The 20,275-nt window shown below is 43.0% G+C and overlaps 1 protein-coding gene across 1 annotated transcript in view; it reads right to left on the reverse strand.

The window, feature by feature from the left end:
• CACNA1C (calcium voltage-gated channel subunit alpha1 C) overlaps window positions 1–20,275 on the reverse strand; it is a 1,308,019-nt gene that overhangs the window by 521,866 nt on the left and 765,878 nt on the right. Inside the window, 1 exon segment of the mRNA XM_030214166.1 lies at window positions 9,754–9,912. Within this exon segment, the coding sequence (XP_030070026.1) occupies window positions 9,754–9,912 (159 nt within the window).

The following is a 20,275-nucleotide window of genomic DNA, read 5'->3' on the forward strand; positions in this document are numbered from 1 at the left end:
ATAGCAGCCTCCTCCTTCTCCCTCCTCCTCCTCCTCCTCCTCCCCCAAACAAAGGTAGTGAAACTGCCCCATTCCTCCATCTCTCTGAACAAAGGTACCACCACTGCTGTCACCCCCCACCTGAACAACAATAGTGCTGCTGTTGACCACCTTCCTCTCCCCTGAACAAATTTAGTCCCCCCTGAGCCTACCTTTGAGCACCTGATGTTCTAGTAGCTAGTTGGGGCAGGAACAATCTCTAGCTGCTCCTGCCCATGCCAGCTCCAATCTCAAAATAGCTGTCATGACCTCCAGCGGCAGCTTCACAAGACTGCCACCAAGTTTTTCAGCATCCATTTTGATACTGGAGACAGCTGGGACAGGAGTGACTAGGGATTATTTCCCTTGTTAATGATTGTGGAGTCTTCTGAAATGTTTTGGCATTTTTTGCAGCTGGATATATTGCAAGGATGTGTGCCATTCACTTCTTTATGGGTCTCTGCTGAGAGCTTGCTTCTCACTAGCTTGTGTTTTAAATTGGGTGGCTGACGGAAGGATGGAAATTTCAGTAATTTATCCTCCTGGAGTTGTGGCTGCAGAGCTTTTATGATTTTTCGCTGTTTTTCCAGCTCTTGGTTGTATGTCACTACAAGAGGGGTTCTGTCCGTGGCTTTCTTTTCCTTTACTGTAGCAGAATTTCCCTGTCTTTTGAAATGGTGATGCTAGCATTAGTTGTTGTTTCAGTCTGTTAGACTGGACCAGATATAGCATAGTGGTTTTAGTCAGCAGTTCAGAGGTGAAGCCCTGTAAGATTTGAAAAACTAAACAAGCAGCTTTGAACCCGAGTCTTTCTGCTATGGGAAGCAAGTGCAGTTTGTTAAGATTTGAAACACTAGTATATTTACTCAAACTGTATATTAATCTTGCAGCTGTATTCTGTATGATTTGCAGTTTTTTCTGATACTTAATACTAAGAAATAGAACATTACAGTAGTCCAAGTGAGGTAGGACTAACATTTGGACTAGTAGTGAAAAGGCTTTTTGGTCGAAGAATGGTCTGAGTAGTCATTGCTGTCTCATTTTTAATAGTGTTTTCTTCCATAGCTGATTAACATGCGAAGAGAAGGTGAGTGAAGAATCAAGCAAGACCCCTAATACTCTGGTTTCAGATTCGACTGTAAAACTTTGACCATTGGACAAAGGTATTGATGAGAGGACCTCAACTCCCTGAATTTGAAACCACAGGACCTTGTTTTTTTGTGCATTCAGTTTAAGTTTATTGGTCAGGGCTCAAGTGCTAACAGCAGTCACACCAAATCACTACAGACTGAGTTGGATCTTTGTTTGATGCTGTTATTGGTAAGAGAAGCAAGATATCATCCACATAGGATAATAGTAGTTCATTAAGTCCCAGGTGTATTGAGGCAAGGGATTGCATAAAGAGGTTGAACAAGATCGGTGAGAGGAGAGATCCCTGTAGGACCCCAAAGTTTGTAGACCAGTAGTTGGAAAGTTGGTTGTTTTGCTTGACAGAATAACTTTGATTTGAAAGGAATTCACTGAACCATTTGAGCACAGTCCCTGTCATTCCTATCTGATCCAGGCATTCGAGTAGCAATGTGTGGTCAACTGCATCGAATGCTGCTGATATATCAAATTTGAGAAGAATTACTTGGTCGCCTTTGCATAGGTGCTGTTTGACATATGTAGTTAGAACAAGCAGTAATGTTTCCATACTATGTGACGATCTGAAGCCAAACTGTGACCAGTGTAAAATAGAAACTTTTTCCAGATAAAAAGAGAGTTTTTTACTAATGTAGGTTTCTAATGCTTTAGTAAAAAGGGGTATGCTTGCCACTGGACGATAGTTTGCATGCGATGTTACATCTAGCCCAGATCCCTTCAGTAGTGGAGTGAGAACAATTTTGCCCATATCAAGAGGAAGAAAGCCAGTTTTTAATAGATCATTGAGATCACCAAGTAACCAGTTTACTGCTTCCATGGGGATGGAATTGCGAAGGTGTTGGGCATTGATCCATGGAGAAGTTGGCTCAGGAGCATTTCAACAGTATCCCAGTTTTGGTCAGTTTTGAGTCCTTGGGTTGTAGGATCTACGATGATTAAGGCTGAACTATGGGTTGAGCTATTTTCCTCTGTTGGAGTAGTCTTAGATAGTTCAGACCTAATTTGGAGGATCTTATTGGTGAAATGATCAGCGAGGTCTTGGATGGTGGTACATGTTTTCTGTGAATGTTCATCCTTATTAATGGAAGCTAGTGTTTTAACTAAGGAGAAAGGTTTTTTGTTGTCAAGATCATCTTGACTTATTAGGCTGCTATAGTATTGGCGTTTTGAGTCAGCTACCTTCTTTTTGTAGCATCTGAAGGCTGACTTCCATTTGGATTTATCAGTAGTACCTTTGTTCTTTCTCCATTGCTTTTCAAGGCATCAACATTCCTTTTTTAGGATGGATAGTTCCTCTGTAAACCATGGCAAATTTCTGGATGTCTTGACCTTTTTAGTGGCAAATGGAGCAATTTTGTCTATTATGGCTTTCACCTTGCTGTTCCACCAGGATTTGATCAAACCATGTGTAGAAGATGCGGTAGTGAGGGAATTTGTTAGCTACAAACCAGAAAGTAGCCTTGTTGATTTTACCTCTGGTGGAGATGAGTTTGGATGACTTGTTTCTAGTTAAGCTTGACATACAGATATCAATGGTGAAATCCAGATGGAAATGGTCAGACCATGGTACTGGCTTCCATTTGAATGAACTAATCAAGCTATTAGGATAGGACATCATGAAGTCTAACATATGTCCTTTTCTATGAGTTGCATCCTTGTAAAATGTAGTTAGTTTGCAGTCCTTCAGGAATAATTTGAATTTGTGGACATTGGTTTCATTTTCCAAGTGTAGGTTTAAGTCTCCCAGGAAGATAATCCTTGAGAATTGTGACGTGGCAGAGGAAGTAATCTCCACAAGTAGTGGTTCTGTCTTGGACCAAGCTCCTGGAGGACGATAAATGAGGAGTAGGGTGATTTGATTTGCCTCTTTTGAATCATTGCAGAATTTGCATAGCATTTATTTCAGTTCAGGGAAAACCCCAGAACTAACTAAAGACATGTGGGGAAAAAACTCTTAGATAAGAGCAAGTCCACCTCCTTTTTTACTCTGTGTTGGAGAATGAAGAATACCATAACTGAGTGGATAGATGTGGGGCAGTATTGGACTATCAACTTCTGTGAGTCACGTTTCTGAGATAAACAGAAAGCCCAGATCTGAAGATTCTAGCAGATCCCTGAGTAAGAGAGCCTCGTTCCCCACAGATCTAGTGTTGATAGAGATGGCTGGGACAGGAGTGAGTTGAGACTTGTGTTCCAAAGGAGAGAGTCGTTTGGTTAATTGCAAAAGGTAGTGAGGTTTTTTAGGCCATCGAATGTTAGCCATTTTGTTCTGGTCCGTAACCATAGTAGTATTCTGATGGTATATATTGGCATTGACTAGCAGGTATCTGACATTACAATTAGGGTGTTTCTTAGTACAGGGTTTTCTAGACTGATTATAGGTTATGGGGATAGGATTAGCCACTAAGTTATCTGGTAGGTTACCACCCAACGTGCTCAAGAGGGCTCAGCAAATCCATGTGAGCCACTTCATGGTGACAGCTTTTTGAGCTAGTTTAAGTCAGTTCGGTTTAATGCTCTTTATCAGTTTTAAATGTGCACTGTTAAAGATTTCAGAACTGAGTTCTCCTTGAACGTAGAAGCTACCGATGTTGAGGAGAGGTCATGGTGTCTCAGGAACTCATAAGGTGGGGAGGTGTGGATGTGCTGGTGTGGCAGACTTCAAAATGACACCATGACTCGCTGTAATTAGGTAGGGTTCCTCATTTAAGCTGCCATTCTTCCAAAGTCAGTCATGCAGCAGTAGGGAGAGTTTATATTGGGTGAGAGGCCACAGTGTTGTAGCTCTAATGTTATAGAGTTGTTGATTTCCTTTGTTTGCTGTTTGAAGTATGGTTATAATTACAGAGATGAGCAGGTCAAGTATTTGGACAGAATTGACCTTAAGCATTCCTCGGGTTCCTCTAACAGGCTGCCATTCTTCTATAGTCAGTCATGCAGTTTTGAAGAGAGAGTTTATGGTGAATGCAGGGCCACAGTATGGCTCTCATGGTTACAAATCCAGATAGTTCTCTTATTCACTCAGGAAAAATGTCAGTATGTAATATTTCACGGAGAGGGTGGTAGATACTTGAAATTCCCTCCCGTGGAAGGTGGTGGAGATGAAAATGGTAACAGAATTCAAAAATGCATGGGATAAGCACAAAGGAATCCTTTCAGAAGGAATGGATCCACAGAAGCTTAGAGGAGATTGGGTGGCAACATCGGTAATTGGGAAGCAAAGCTAGTGATGGGCAGAATTCTACAGTCTGTGCCCTGAAAATGGCAAGTATGCATATAAAGTATCACATATAGAGGGGCATAATTGAACGGAAATGCCTATCTCCATGGGCGTTTATCTCCGAGAACGGGTCCGTGAAGGGGCGGGCCGAACTGTATTTTCGAAAAAAATAGACGTCCATGTTTTATTCGCCAAGTTGTGAGCTGGGCGTTTTTGCTTTTCAGCGATAATGGAAAATGAAATCACCCAGCTCAAAAACGAATAAATCCAAGGCATTTGTTCGTGGGAGGGGCCAGGAGTCGTAGTGCACTGGTCCCCCTAACATGCCAGGACACCAACCGGGCACCCTAGGGGGCACTTTTACAAAAACAAACAAAAAAGGTAAAAGAGCTCCCAGGTGCATAGCACCCTTCCCTTGTGTGTTGAGCCCCCCAAATCCCCCTCAAAACCCACTGCCCACAAGTCTACACCATTACTATAGCCTTAAGGGGTGAAGGGGGGCACCTACATGTGGGTACAGTGGGTTTGGGGGGGGGGTTGGACGACTAAGCATTAAGCAGCACAATTGTAACAGGTAGGGGGGGATGGGCCTGGGTCCACCTGCCTGAAGTCCACTGCACCCCCTAATAACTGCTCCAGTGACCTGCATACTGCTGCCAGGGAGGTGGGTATGACATTTGAGGGTGAAAATAAAAAGTTGTGAAACATCATTTTTTCTGGTGGGAGGGGGTTTGTGACCACTGGGGGAGTCAGGGGAGGTCATCCCCGATTCCCTCCAGTGGTCATCTGGTCATTTAGGGCACTTTATGGGGCCTTATTCGTGGAAAAACAGGGTCCAGGAAAAGTGCCCTAAATTCTCGCTATTTTTTTACCATTATCGGCGAAAGGCGCCCATCTCTGATCGCCCGATAACCACGCCCCAGTTCCGCCTTCACCACGCCTTCGACACGCCCCCATCAACTTTGTCCGCATCCGCGACGGAGTGCAGTTGAAATCGTCCAAGGTCGGCTTTCGATTATACCGCGTTATTCGTTTTTGTGAGATAAACGTCCATCTCCCGATTTAGGTCGGAACTTGGGCGTTTTTCTCGTTCGATTATAAGCAGGATAATGAGTTTATCTTGTTGGATAGACTGGATGGACCATACAGGTCTTTATCTGCCATCATCTACTATGTTACTATACATTCAAGATGCAGGCTTGGAATTACTGCAGGTAATGGAGAGAGGAGGAAGAGATGATCTAAGCAGTTCAGGTATTTGTAAGACAAAGAGGCGTCATTGAACTAAACCATACCTTGGAATGTAGCCAGGGGAAATGTTTGGTAATTTGGTTTTTAAATACCAGTATCTAATATTTAACAGGCACTTCTGTTCATTAAAGACATGTATCAGATGGATGTGTTTCACTCATGTGAAATTATTAGGAAGTTTTATTGCTGAGGAAGCTTAAGCAAGATAACAGAGCTTTAACGACAGTATAAGTTATAGATATGAACATTAACTCCCAAGTTATAGTGGTGGCTTCAGTTAGCAGTTTCTGATCCTGGTGTTCTTTGTTCCAACTGATATGGAGTTAAGCGTATGCACATAAATTTATCTGGACTAAGCAGAGCTGTTCCCAGGAGTGAGGAAGAGGTTAGTATTTACATTCAGACTATACGCATTTGCATGTAAAATAAGATAGGCAATGGTATAAATAGACGTGCATAAATTCCCTGGGTAATTTTCAAAAGGGATGCCTGCACATACTTTTGTTTTGAAAAGGGAAAAGTATGCGTGCGTTGTTTACACCACTTTTGTGTATTAGAATATTCCTGAAAATGTGTTATCTGCTTTAAAGTGGTGGCTTCTAGCCACAAATTTATTAATAAAGCACATGGAAAACTGAATGACTTACTTTATGTAAACAATAACCCCGCCCCCTCATCCCCTCATTTAGCTTACAGTAACACTTACACTAGAGAATAGCACAGGGACATAGTTTGTCCCCCGTCCCCACAGGCTCTGTCCCCATTCCCTCTCTGTCCCCTCGAGATATGTTTCCGTCCCCACTCTGTCCCCTCAGGCTCTGTCCCTGCCCCGTTCCCGCAGGCTCTTTCCCCAACCCCGTCCCCATGGTTACCATGAGTCCCCATCCCCATGTCATTCTATAACTTGCACCATGGTCTCTGACACAGATACCAAGGGCCTGATGAATACTGAGGTACTGAACATCAGCAGTTAGAACACTCTGAATGCCGCTCTAACTGCTGATGTTCAGTACCTCTAAACCAGGCAGTGAGGCTGAATATCATCTCTGCTCACCAAAAGAGTGGGCAGGTCAGGGGTAGTACAAGGGGCAACACTAGGATGGAGCCCATGGTTATACAGGTGCCGATAGTATTCAGTGCCGGCACCTGAATCATTCAGCAGCCTAATTTAGGAGAGCTCAATAGTCATACTAAATTAAGCCACTGAGCAATGTTGGTGCCAGCACTGAATATTAGGCCAGCACCCATATAACTTTAAAAAAAAATCTGGTCCCATGAGTGTCCTCCTGTCCCCCGACAAAGCCCCCCTTTCCCTGCTCCTACCCCTACCCCCAGCCCAAGGCAAAAAACTAGTCCCCATCCCCATCCCCCTGCTCCTTCCCCCAACCCAACCCCCCTACCATCCAGGTAGACCCCCCCCCCTGGGCCTACCTGTATCCCTGGTGGTCCAATGGTGGTTGTTGCTCTTGCCCCTTATGAAGCCCTTCCTAAATGGCTGCTGCAACCTGTGCAGATTGTGTACCACGATCTGCTGTGAGAGGCCAGAACAGCCATTTTGGAAGGGTGCCACAAGGGTCAGGAGCGATTGGGCTGTGTTCTTGCCCCCAATGACCACTGCTGGACCACCAGGGATACAAGTAGGCCTTCCTGGATGGCTGGGAAGTTGTGGGCACGGGGTGTTCTGGGGCGGATGGGGTCTAGTTTGTTGCCATGGGCTGGGGAGAGGGGGGCAAGGAAGGAGGGAGATTTGTTGGGGGAGCATGAAGGGGTTCATGGAACATTATTTTTTAAAAACGTTATGCAGGTGTAGGCCCGATATTCAATTGGGGCCCACATAACTGTCATGCAGCCCTGGCTGAATATTGACAGGGTCCACATATGCTCTGGGTGGCCAGCCTGCACGAAATTAGCTCCCGATATTCAGTGCTGGTGCCCAGACATGGCCCAGTACTGAATATTGGGGGCTCATTTAGCCTGTGACGATCAGCGTTTAAAAAAGCACTGTTCACTGCCAGCTAAATATCAGTGGGCAAGGAGGAGTAGCCTAACGGTTAATGCAGTAGACTTTGATCCTGCAGAACTGGGTTCAATTCCCACTATAGCTCCTTGTGACTCTGGGCAAGTCACTTAAGCCTCCATTGCCCCAGGTACAAATAAGTACCTGTATATACTATGTAAACTGCTTTGAATGTAGTTACAAAAAACAGTGAAAGGCAGTATATCAAGTCCCTTTCCCAATTGCCCCTGTGCATTTCATTTAATGAAGGTAAGAAATAAACCTGCTGATATCTGATAACCAGCATGAATACGACTCTGTTAAACATCCATAATGAAAATATACAGATGGTGACAAATCATTTTCTTGCCTCATTCATTTTGATAAACAGCCAGACTCTGGGGTCCTTTGACTCAGCTGCAGTAAGCACCACCACGCACTTACCACAGCTTAAAATGGTGTACTGTGGGAAGCTCTCATGCATCCTGCGATATATGCCTAATCCAAGTGCTAATAATTTTTTGTATTTTGGAGGGAGGGAGCATGTCAGGGGGGTAGAGATTGGGTATCTTTGCGCTAAACAGTTAGCGTAGCTACATTACTGCTCGCTAAGTGGTTAGCGCAGGATTACCACATGAACCATTACCATCTTCAAAATAGGTGTTGGTAAGTGCTCACGCTGTCATTTTTTATAATGGCCGCATGCTAATAGCAACATTAGTGCATGGTTATTAATAGAAAAAATTGAATATCTGCCAATTTACCGCTGTAAAAATGGCCTTAGAGGGGGAGGGTTTGGGGTTTATATTGGAAGGTGGTTTCTTTTCCAGTTTTTGTAACTTTAAAAATGTTTTTCAATAGAGTTCAAATTTTTTAAAAATGACCTTAGTGTGTGTGGGAATAATCCATACGAGGGCGTGCTAACGCCACGTTTTACCACAGCTTTGTAAAAAGACGCCATTGTCTCCAGTCCTTTACTGCAGAGCCCTAACCACAAAAGCTAAGGACTCAGAAAGACATGAGTTTTGGTCAGGGCCAGATTAAGCCCAACTGATGCCCTAAGCACAGCCCAACAATGGTGCCCTTCGGCCCTTCCATTGCTTAACTGAAAAAGCCATTAAGACTCAATAAGTGCTGAGAAATAACATTATTATATGAAACTAAACATCATAGATATTTATAATGATTAGGAAAACACTGAAATTTATGTTGGATAATGGGTGTAGCAGATGGCAGTGAAAGAGTTAAGGTCATGATAGCTAGGAGAAAAAACTCTGTGGTAAGCCCCCCCCCCCCCCCCAATCACCTTCCTTTGGTGCCCTAAGTACGTGCTTACTTTGCTTAATGGTTAATCCATGGCTGGTTCACATTCTTCTACAAATCTGAAGTTTCTCTAATGCATCATCTCACCTGATGATCTACAACTCAAGAATATCTACACATTTGTACAGCTTTCAGGAAACGAGGATATTTAAAATGGACTTAGCTGAGCTATGCGTAGGGGAGTCCCAAATTCAACTTGTTAGAATGCACACTGCGCTGTGGAGGACATACAGGAAGTACATTTCAGCAAGTTCTACAATCCTGCTGATAGACCCCTCAGAACGAAGAAAATAGGGGCGGACAATGTACTTCCACACATCAAAAATGTATTGTGAAATCAGTGTTCTGGCATGCAAGGATTTCGCTTGATGTGTCTGAGCGTGGCAATATTGTGCAAGCTAAGATTTTTTTTTCTTCCATGCATCACTGCTCTAACCTAAATTTTTAGATAACACCTTACAGATTGTGTGACCCCTGAGGCACGCGGGTCTTTACTGCTGAAAAATGGTCCCGTGTCGGGTCTCACATATGTGGTGCCTTACAATAATTGATTTCAGAATACATTTTTGAAGTGTGGAAGTACATTGTCTGCTCCTATTTTCTTCTTTTGAGACTCATTGTGTGGGGGACTTTTGTCCTGGTTTCCTTTGTATTTTGGATAGATCCCCTGGAGCCATTACTGTTGGCAGGATGAGACTTCAGTGGATGGCAGAGAATAGTGATGAAGCAAGACATTGATGCATCGTTTCCTTCTTCCTGTTATGATATCCACCTCCTACTCATGTAACCCTTTCTTTACCTGAAGAACCATCCTGCGCATAACAGGTTTTATGCATCTTTCCCATGAAAAGCTCCAACCCAACGATGGCATAGATGATTATGACAAAAAGCACCAGCAGAGCAATGTGTAGCAGGGGAACCATCGCTTTGATAATGGAATTTAAAACCACTTGAAGACCTGCAAGAAAAGATAAACAGACAAACAAAAATGAAATATACTTATTATGAAAAAAACAAAGGCACAAGTGAGCACATGCCTTTTGGTTTTAATCCTGCCAACCTGGAAAGAAGATTGGAGGGATCACATATGGACATTGCGCAAGACAGATGACCCTTCCTGAGAGAAAGAAAATGATATTTTTCGGACTAGCTGTGGATTATTCTACACATTTTTAGACTCATTATTATAACTTAACTCCTGAAAACTCATGAGCCTACAGCAATTTAATATCTCTAGCACTTTCCAATTTAACACCAGCTTCTTATTTCACTTTTTGTTCTGGGAAGTCCTCTCTGAAGTGTTCACCATGCAAACAGGACAGTTTCACCCCATCCTAGCACTAACCAGGCCAGACCCAACTTACAGGGTCATTTACTAGCAGGTTGCTTATTTAGAGGCCCTTTTACAAAGGCACGGTAGTGCTACCGCATGGATATGGCGTGCCGCATCGGCCCTACAACCGGGGTAGCGCAGGAGCCTAGCGGCAGTTCCGGTTGGCACAAGCAGTTTCCCACGGTAGAAAATAATTATCTATTTTCTACCATAGGGGCTGTTCGCAGCGGTAATCAGCAGCACGGCCACATCACTGCACACTGCCCAATTACCATGAGGTTAGCATGTGAGCCCTTACCACCAAATAAATAGGAGGCAGTAAGGGCTCATGCAGTAGATGGCCAGATGCTAATTTTGAACTTAGTGCATGTCCATTGATGCCTGAAATGGAATTTCACTTCAATCCAAATGCTGGAGTTAACCCAATATATATATAAATAGACTCAAAATGACTTCTCAAAGACCTCAGCAGTGCCGCTCGATGAGTACAAGTAATCCATCAAGATTTAGGCACCATCATTGTCGTTAGTCTTTTGGAAATGTGTTTCTTATCTATATGTTTCTCAAGAATATTCTTTCGATTTTATACAAACTTTTACATCTAAATAAATGCACTTATGTCAGCTCAGGGGAAAACTATCCTTTGACATGAATCATGTTTCGCCATTTGCTGTATCAAGGATATACCCCCTAATATTAAGCCAGGTCCAACTTGTTGACATATGTTCTTATGGTCAAGATGTTTAGATGTAAAATTTGTATAAAATCAAAAGAATATTCTTGAAAAATATATAGATAAAAGACAAATTTCAAAAAGACCAATGGCAATGATGGTGCCTAAGTCTTGATGGATTACTTGTACTCATCGAGTGGCACTGCTGAGGTCTTTGAGAAGTCATTTTGAGTCTATTTATATATGCTGAGTTAACTCCAGCATTTGGATAGGCTGGGGTTTGGAATTCAGCCATTAGCTGCAAGTTTTAAAAGAATTTTGGCATTTATGCAGATGCGCTGAGGTGGCTTGAGCACGTGGGAAAATCCTGCGCTAAAAGTATTGCAGGCCACTTTTTAGTGCGTCCTTGTAAAAGGACCCCTTAATGTAGAGGGCACTGTGGCAATTAATGCTCTGATTGTGGAAAATGCTGATTACTGGTAAATATCAAAGAGTAACTACTGACTAAGTTAGGTGCAAGGTTGCAGGGTGGGAGTCCTGCCCTTCCTGATGGAAAAAAAATGCTATTTTACATTATTAGTAATGCATTCTTGTACATTTTGACAACTATTGGTATAGTTTTGTTTTCTGTAAGTATTTACATCACTTTGGAGGTTTTCAATAGATAGATTTTTGGTTATTTCACTAAAGTGTGGTGTAGAAACATAGTGACGGAAAATTGTCATCACTGACACAAAAGAAAAGTATATCATTTATATAATACTATTCTGCATATCAAAAACTAAAGAAGTCAGCGTTAAAAATTGTTTATGTGGTTGACTGTGGAGTTAATCCTATAAATCTTTTTTTTTAATTTGGGCCTGGTAAATGCAGAACTTTTGACTAGACCTCTTAATGTCTTGTCAAATGTAATCAATATATCAATATATTTATCCGTTTAAATAGGATCACATAAATAGCACTCTAATCTTAAATGGACAACTTATTCTAAGTTTAGAACTACATTTTCAGTGGTCTTGTTTAAACAAAGAATGAGGCAGAAAATCTGCTTAAAGATATCTTGTATCATCTGCCCCACTAAATATTGCCTTCAAAGTACTTTAAACTTTATTCCCTGTTTCACTGCTGGATTCTCTGCCTCAGTGAACGTCTTTTTTTTTACACTTTTCTGCTTCTTTTTTTTTTTTGTCTTATTTCTTTCTTAGACTTATGAAGTGTATTCTGCACCTTTTACTGCCTTCAAAATTATATTCCAGTTACAGTGCCCAAATCACATATATTACATGCAGCGGGAGGTAAAACATTGAATATGTAAAAAAGTACCCAGCACTGGCCAATCTTCTGAAACAATTTTATATGTACGTATGTGGGACCTCAGCAACAGCGATTCCTTTTAACAAAAGTCAACTTATTCTTGCATCGCTCAGTTCTTCATAGGTCCAATAATTCTTTAATGAAACACCACTATTTTAAATTATTAAGGGACCCTTTACTAAGGCATGCCTAAAAGTGGGCTGCGCTGGTGTAGGTGCATGTTTTGGATGTGCGCAGGTCCATTTGCACAGCGTGCCTGGAAAAAAGGACGTGCGGCAAAATTAAACCCAGCACGCGCCCATTTTCAGGCTGAGACCATACTGCCACCCATTGAGTTAGCAGTAAGGTCTCACGCAGTAACCAAGCAGTAAGTGGCCAGCTCATGTAAACTGCCGATTTTCACCGGGTAAGTGATGAAAGAGTTAATTGACTCTTGTTAAACGGAATCACTATTGCTGAAGTCCCACATAAATACATACAAAATTGTTTAAGAAGATTGGCCAGTGCTGGATAATTTTTTACATATTCAAAATTATATTGATAGCCCTGCAAAACTGGGAGAAATCATGCGGGCTACAATGACACAATGTCATTAGCTATCCAATATAAAGGCAATTCTGTAATCTACGTACCGCAAGTACGTGCCCCTTGCATGAGTACATGTCCAGAATATTAGCACTTATGTACATATGTGTGTATACACCTGCTCAACATAGCCGGTTAGGCGCTAAATATCCATGCTTAACCAGCTATGTCACAGAGCTAACCGCTAATTGGGATATTCAGCAGGAGGATAACCGGTTATTTCCCACTGAATATCAGTGGTTAGGCGCTTAAACCTTATTTAACTGGCCAGGAGCTGCTCCTGACTGTTAAATAGTTTTGATATCGGGGGAGAGGGGCCTGTGTTTTATCCCTTACTTTAATTTCATCGCCATTTTGTCTCTACCACCTCCCCTGGAAGAGCATTCCAAGCATTCATCATGCTTTCCTTGAAAAAATATATTCTGATGCTCTTGAGTCTTCCCCTTTGCAGCTTTATATCATGATCTCAAGTTCTACAACTTATCATCCATTGAAAAATGGTGTCTTTTATGCAGTTAGCTTAGCGGGGTTTAAAAAAGGTTTGACTGGCTTCCTAAAGGAAAAGTCCTTAGACCATTATTAAAATGGACTTGGGGGAAAATCCAATCCTTATTTCTAGGATAAGCAGCATAAAATGTATTGTACTGTTTGGGGATCTTGCCAGGTACTTGTGGCATGGATTGGCCACTGTTGGAAACGGGATGCTGGGCTTGATGGACCTTCACTCTGTCCCAGTATGGCAATATTTATGTACTTATGTAATATCTTTTGGCTATTTATATATCTTTATCATTTCTCCCTGTTTATTTTCTCCTGTAAGGTATAATTACTTAAGGGTATGTTTACTAAGGTGTGTTAGCATTTTTAACACACCTTTAAAGTCAAGGCGCATTAAACGCTAATGCGCCTATACATTTCTATGGGCGTGTTAGCATTTAATGCACATTAACCATTAACGTGCGTTAACAATGCTAACGTGCCTATAGCACACCTTAGTAAACATAGGGGTCCTTTTACTAAGGTGCGCTGAAAAATGTCCTGCGGTAGTGTAGACGCGTATTTTGGGTGCATGCAGAATTATTTTTCAGCACACCTACAAAAAGTGCCTTTTTAAAATTTTTGACGAAAATGGACATGCGGCAAAATGAAAATTGCCACGCGTCCATTTTGGGTCTGAGACCTTACTGCAAGCCATTGACCTAGCAGTATGGTCTCAGACAGTAACTGGGAGGTAATGGTCTACGCGTGTCAAATGCCACTTGATGCATGTAGCTGATGAGCGTGAGAAAAAAAATATTTTTCAGGATGCACGTAGTGGACACACGCCAAAATTGAAATTACTGCAAGGCCAAATGGTAACCAGGCAGTAACTCCAATTTGGCACATGTTGGGTGCGTATAGGCACTTAAGTGGCTTAGTAAAAAGACCCCACAGGCGTTAGTTCCCTCAGTCTCATCTCATACGGCTTTTGATTACTACTACTACTTATCATTTCTATAGCGCTACTAGACGTACGCAGCGCTGTAAACGAACAGAATGTTGAGTATTATTAGGAAAGGGATGGAAAACAAACACGAGGATGTTATAATGCCATTGTATCGCTCCATGGTGTGACCGCACCTCGAGTATTGTGTCCAATTCTGGTCGCCGCATCTCAAAAAAAGATATAAAGGAATTAGAAAAGGTGCAGAGAAGGGCGATAAAAATGATAAAGGGAATGGAACGACTTCCCTATGAGGAAAGGCTGAGAAGGTTAGGGTTCTTCAGCTTGGAGAAAAAGGCGGTTGAGGGGTGATATGATAGAAGTCTATAAGATAATGAGCGGAGTAGAGCGGACAGATGTGAAGCGATTGTTTACACTTTCAAAACAACAACAAAACCAGTGGACACAAGATGAAGCTAGAATATGGTAGATTTAAAACAAATAGGAGAAAGTTTTTCTTTACTCAGCGTGTAGTTAGACTCTGGAACTTGTTGCCGGAGAATGTAGTGACAGCAGCTGGCCTTACGGAATTTAAAGGGGATTTGGACAGATTCCTGAGGGAAAAGTCCATTGAACATTATTCATTTTTCTTTTGGGGGGGGGGGGGGGGGGGGGGGGGGTTGCCGGGTTTTTGAAGCCTGGATTGGTCGCTTGATGGATCCTTGGTCTTTCTAGTATGGCGGTGCTTATGTACTTATGAACATGAAGAGACAGTCCCTGCTTGACACAGGGGCGTAGCTACGGGTGACCCAATTTCAGCTCTGGCCCGCCCACTCCCATTGCTCCCATTGCCGGCCACTGCTGCTTTTCCTGTTGAGCAGCAGGGCCGGCGCTACAAAAAGAGAAGCGCTCAGCTGATTGAGCTGAGCGCCGCCGCCACAGTTAACAACGAGAAAAAAAAATGTAAAAAAAAAAAAAAAAGCGCGGCACTGTATGGCAGCCTCGAAGCATTGGCTGCTGGCTCTGCAAGGCTCCTCCCATCTCTTATGTCACTGCCCCTGGAGCGAAACAGGGGCCAGTGACGTAAGAGACGGGAGGAGCCTGCAGAGCCAGCAGCCAATGCTTCGAGGCTGCTTGCGGTGCCGCGCTTTTTTTTGTAACATTTTTTCCTCGTCTTTAGCGTTGGTGGCGGCGCTCAGCTCATCAGCGTGAGCACTTCTGCTTTTTGTAGCTGGGGCTGGCGGGCCTGAATCGGGTGGGGCCTGAATCGGATGGCAGGGATGGGGACTGGGGAGAAAGAGGGGAAAACGGAAGGGATGGGGAGAGAAAGAGGGAAAACGGATGGCAGGCTGGGGACTGGGGAGAAAGAGGGAAAACGGAAGGATCGGTGAGAGAAAGAGGGAAAACAGACGGAAGGATGGCAGAGAAAGAGGGAAAAACGGAAGGATCGGGAGAGAAAGAGGGAAAACAGACGGAAGGATGGCAGAGAAAGAGGGAAAACGGAAGGATGGGGAGAGAAAGAGGGAATACAGATGGAAGGATGGCAGAGAAAGAGGGAAAATGGAGGATGGGGAGAGAAAGAGGGAAACAGATAAGAGGATGGCAGAGAAAGAGGAAAAACGGAAGGATGAGGAGAGAAAGAGGGAAAACAGATGGGAGGATGGCAGAGAAAGAGGGAAAACGGAAGGATGGGGAGAGAAAGAGGGAAAACAGATGGAGGATGGCAGAGAAAGAGGGAAAACGGAAGGATGGGAGAGAAAGAGGGAAAACAGACTGGAGGATGGCAGAGAAAGAGGGAAAACGGATGGAAGGATGGCAGAGAAAGGGAAAACGGATGGATAGGAAGAGAGACACTGGATGGAAGGATGGGGAGAGAAAGAGGGGAGATGGATGAAAGGATGCAGAGAGAAAGTGGCGAGACTGGAAGGATGTGGAGAGAGAAGGGACACTGAACAGAAAAGGGTAGAGAGATAGACACTGGTTAGAAGGAGGGAGAGAGAGACATTAGATGGAAGGATCAGGAGAGAGGGTAGATGGGTGGAAGGATGGGGAGAGAAAGAGGGAAGATGCTGGATGGAAGGGTAAGGAGAAAGAGGTGACACTGGATGGAAGGATGCAGAAAGAAAGAGGGGAGACTACTGGAAGGATGGGGAGAGAGAGGGGAGACACTGGAAGGATGGGGAGAGAAAGAAGAGAGCTGCTGGATGGAAAAGGAGAGTAGTGAAAGACTGGAGAATAAGAGGAAGGGGCATGGGGAGAACAAGGGTGAGAAAAAGATGAAAGCCATAAGTAGATGAAGGAAATTAAAGAATGGATAGTAAGAATGAATTAAATCTGGACAGAGAGAGAGAGGCAGAAAATATTGAAGAAAGCAAAGAAAAAGGAGAGAAAAATGACAAATGGCCAGGAAACCCTGGCAGAAGAGTTAAGCGAAAACGAAGGAAAGCAGAATCTAGAGACTGGGAGCAACACAATGAGAAAAAGTAAATGGCCATACAACAAAGGTAAAGAAAATAATTGTATTTTAATTTAGGATAAAGTAATATGGTGTTAATAAAGTTTCAGAGACCAATACTTCCTTCCTTAGGTCAGGAGAGGATACCGTAACAGCATTATACTGACCTGAGGCAGGAGGTTTTGGCCTCTGAAAGCTCACTGAAAAGGATTAGGCTATTAATAAATTGTCTGAAATCTGATGCACTGAAAAGCAGCACTTTACCCTGTGTGACAAATGTATCTGAGTGTGACTACATTTTGCTGGGGGAGGGGGGTAGAGAGAAAATTTTGTGCCCACCCGCTTTGGGTTCAGGCCCACCCAAAATTGGCAGTCTGGCTACGCCACTGGCTTGACAGCGCTTACAATCTAATTAAGACAGACAAACAGGACAAATAAGAGATAAGGGAATTACTAAGGTGGGGATGATAAAAAAAGGGTACTGAACAAGTGAGTAAGGGTTAATAGTGAAAAGTAGCATCAAAAAGGTGAGCTTTTAGCTTAGATTTGAAGACGGCCAAAGATGGATCTTGAAGTACCGGCTCAGGAAGTCTATTCCAGGTATATGGTGCAGCAAGATAAAATTTAAGGAGTCTGGAGTTAGCAGTGGAGGAGAAGGGTGCAGATAAGAGAGATATACCCAGTCAATGAGGAATGTAGGGAGAGATGAGAATGGAGACGTACTGAGGAGCTGCAGAGTGAATGCACTTATAGGTCAATAAGAGGAGTTTGAACTGTATGCGGAAACAGATAGGAAGCCAGTGAAGTGACTTCCTATCCGAAGGAGAGGGCTAATATGAGCATAATGACACTGGCGGAATATTAGTCGTGCAGCAAAATTTTGAACAGATTGAAGAGGAGAGAGATGGCTAAGTGGGAGACCTGTGAGAAGCAAGTTGCAATAGTCTAAGCGAGAGGTGATAAGAGTGTGGATGAGGGTTCTGGTAGTGTGCTCAGAAAGGAAAGGGTGAATTTTGGTGATATTATAGAAAAAGAAACGACAGGTTTTAGCAGTCTGCTGAATATGTGCAGAGAAGGAGAGGGAGGAGTCGAAGATTAACCTACAGATTAACATGTGTTAAGTCAATTAGAGCACATTAAAATGTTCTAATGCTTGTTACAATTTTTTTTTATTGAAACGAATGTATGAAACAAGCTTAAGAAAACATTCAAACTTAGGAAAAAAGCCAAAACAGAGTGAACATTTTCCCCTCAAGCAGATCCAAAATAACCAACTCATTTTACTAGGCTGTTCAAAAAGGGAGCCTATTGGGAAACCAGATTTAGGCATATATAGGGAATTTTCTAATGTATGTGCAGTGTTCCTGGGTAACTACAGCAATAGACACAGCAAAATGCACACATGTACTTTTGTAGCCATGTAGCTTTATTGAATTTTCAAAGAGTAAAAATTTCCTCAAGTTTATACAAATTCAAAAGGACCCAAACATCCTGCTGCTAGTTGGTACAATGAATGTTGCTCCCTTTTACTTTACTTATGCAATAAAAAGTAGGTGTTATGTTATGTTATAATGGACTTATAACCTGCCAACTCCCTCAGTTGAGGTTCTAAGCAGGATACAAAAAGAGAAATGATACAGTTTATCAGGATTGACTAAAGGCCCTGTTCAAAAAGGTACGCCAGCGTTTTTAGCATGCGCTAACTGTGTAGACACCCATAGGAATATTATGGGCATCTACACAGTTAACGCACGCTAAAAACGCTAGTGTGCCTTTGTAAACAGGGCCCTAAAACTGATCATAAACTATACTTGTGCTGGCTGGCTCAAAAGGGGGTTGATTGTTCCCTCCCCTGTCCCTTTTATACTTCTCAGGCCCCTCCTCTTCGTCTCTGCCCTTCAGCTTCTTACCCTTTCCTTACTTTCTACCTGAACCTCTTCCCTGACCCTATCTCCTTCTATCCCTTCTTTCCTCTGCCCCTCCCTTCCTTCCCTTTGTTCCCCTGGCCTTCCGCCCATTTGTGTGTGGCATTCCCTTAAGGGGGTCTGCCTTCTTCTTTTCTTTAAAAAGAGGACAAATATGCCTTCACCATTTTGCAAAAAGAAAAATAGCTTCTTTAAGAACGGATCTTAATAAGGATATCATTCCATAATTGTGTGGCAGAATATATAAAAGAATGAGAAAAATTTGCTTTAAATCTCACATTCTGACCGTTGAAAAAACCAAAAGCAAGTGATTCCAGCTCTTGGGTGAACTCCTTAGTTCCACCAGTTGAGATACTCCCTCTGGGCAGTAGCCTTCTAAGGGACCCTTTTACTAAGGCGTGCTTAAAAATGGCCTGCACTGGTGTAGATGCCTGTTTTGGATGTGCGCAGTTCCATTTTTCAGTGCACCAGCAAAAAAGGCCTTTTGGGGGGGGGGGGGGGGGGGGGGGGGAGGGGGTGGGGGGGGGGGGGGGGGGGGGGGGAGGGGGGGGGGGGGGAATGTACGTGCAGAAATATTAAAACCAGCACGTGTCCATTTTCGTCATGAGACCTTACCACCACCCATTGACTTAATAGTAAGGTCTCATGCGTTAACCTGGCGGTAATTGGATAGGGAGCCAGTGAAGTGACTTGAGGAGAGGGCTAATATCACATAGCGACACTGGCGAATATAAGTCATGCAGCAGAATTCTGAACAGATTGAAGAGGAGAGAGATGGCTAAGTGTGATACCTGTGAGAAGCAAGTTGCAATAGTCTAAGCGAGAGGTGATAAGAGTGTGGATAAGGGTTCTGGTAGTGTGCTCAGAAAGGAGAGGGCAAATTTTGGTGATATTATAGAGAAAGAAAGGACATGTTTAGCAGTCTGCTGAATATGTGCAGAGAAGGAGAGAGAGAGGAGTCGAACATGACCCAAATGTTACGAGCTGATGAGACAGTAAGCATGAGAGCGTTATCCACAGAAATAGAGAATGGGGGAAGAGGAGATGCAGACTCTATATGAAACGGTATGGTATCTTAACTAAAAGCTGTATAAGATGAGACTAAAGGAAACAAAAATGTATATCCTGTAGTAGAAGGCAGACACTGGCTCTGAATATCCGGGAATAACACTGTCGGCAGTCAGCAAAACGCTCAGTGCCACCGGCTGACCGGCTGAATATCAACCCCGCAAATTTCACTTAACTCTTAAATTCACTGATTTCCAGCATGAGACTCATAAATCTGGGCAAATGATCGGCAGGCCTACAATTATAAGCAAAACTTTGAAGCTCCACGAATTTTCAGCTGACAATAGGGCACAAATTTAGGGGGTTAACTTATGAGCATAAATTTAGGAGCTCAGAAATTTCTGAATATTGATTGGGTCCTTAACTTTCAGATCAGAATGTCATTCTGTGCCATCCCCTTCCATTATTTTCACCTCAATATAAGAAGAGAACGAGCGACATATTATTTCAGCTGGTGGAGTAATACTTGTTACATCACCCTGCCGACAACTCCAAAGTTGCTACATTGTTAGCAGTTTAGCTTTTACGCTTGTCCGGAATACTTT

This window comes from Microcaecilia unicolor, chromosome 9, assembly GCF_901765095.1.
Source record: "Microcaecilia unicolor chromosome 9, aMicUni1.1, whole genome shotgun sequence".
Classification (NCBI taxonomy): domain Eukaryota; kingdom Metazoa; phylum Chordata; class Amphibia; order Gymnophiona; family Siphonopidae; genus Microcaecilia; species Microcaecilia unicolor.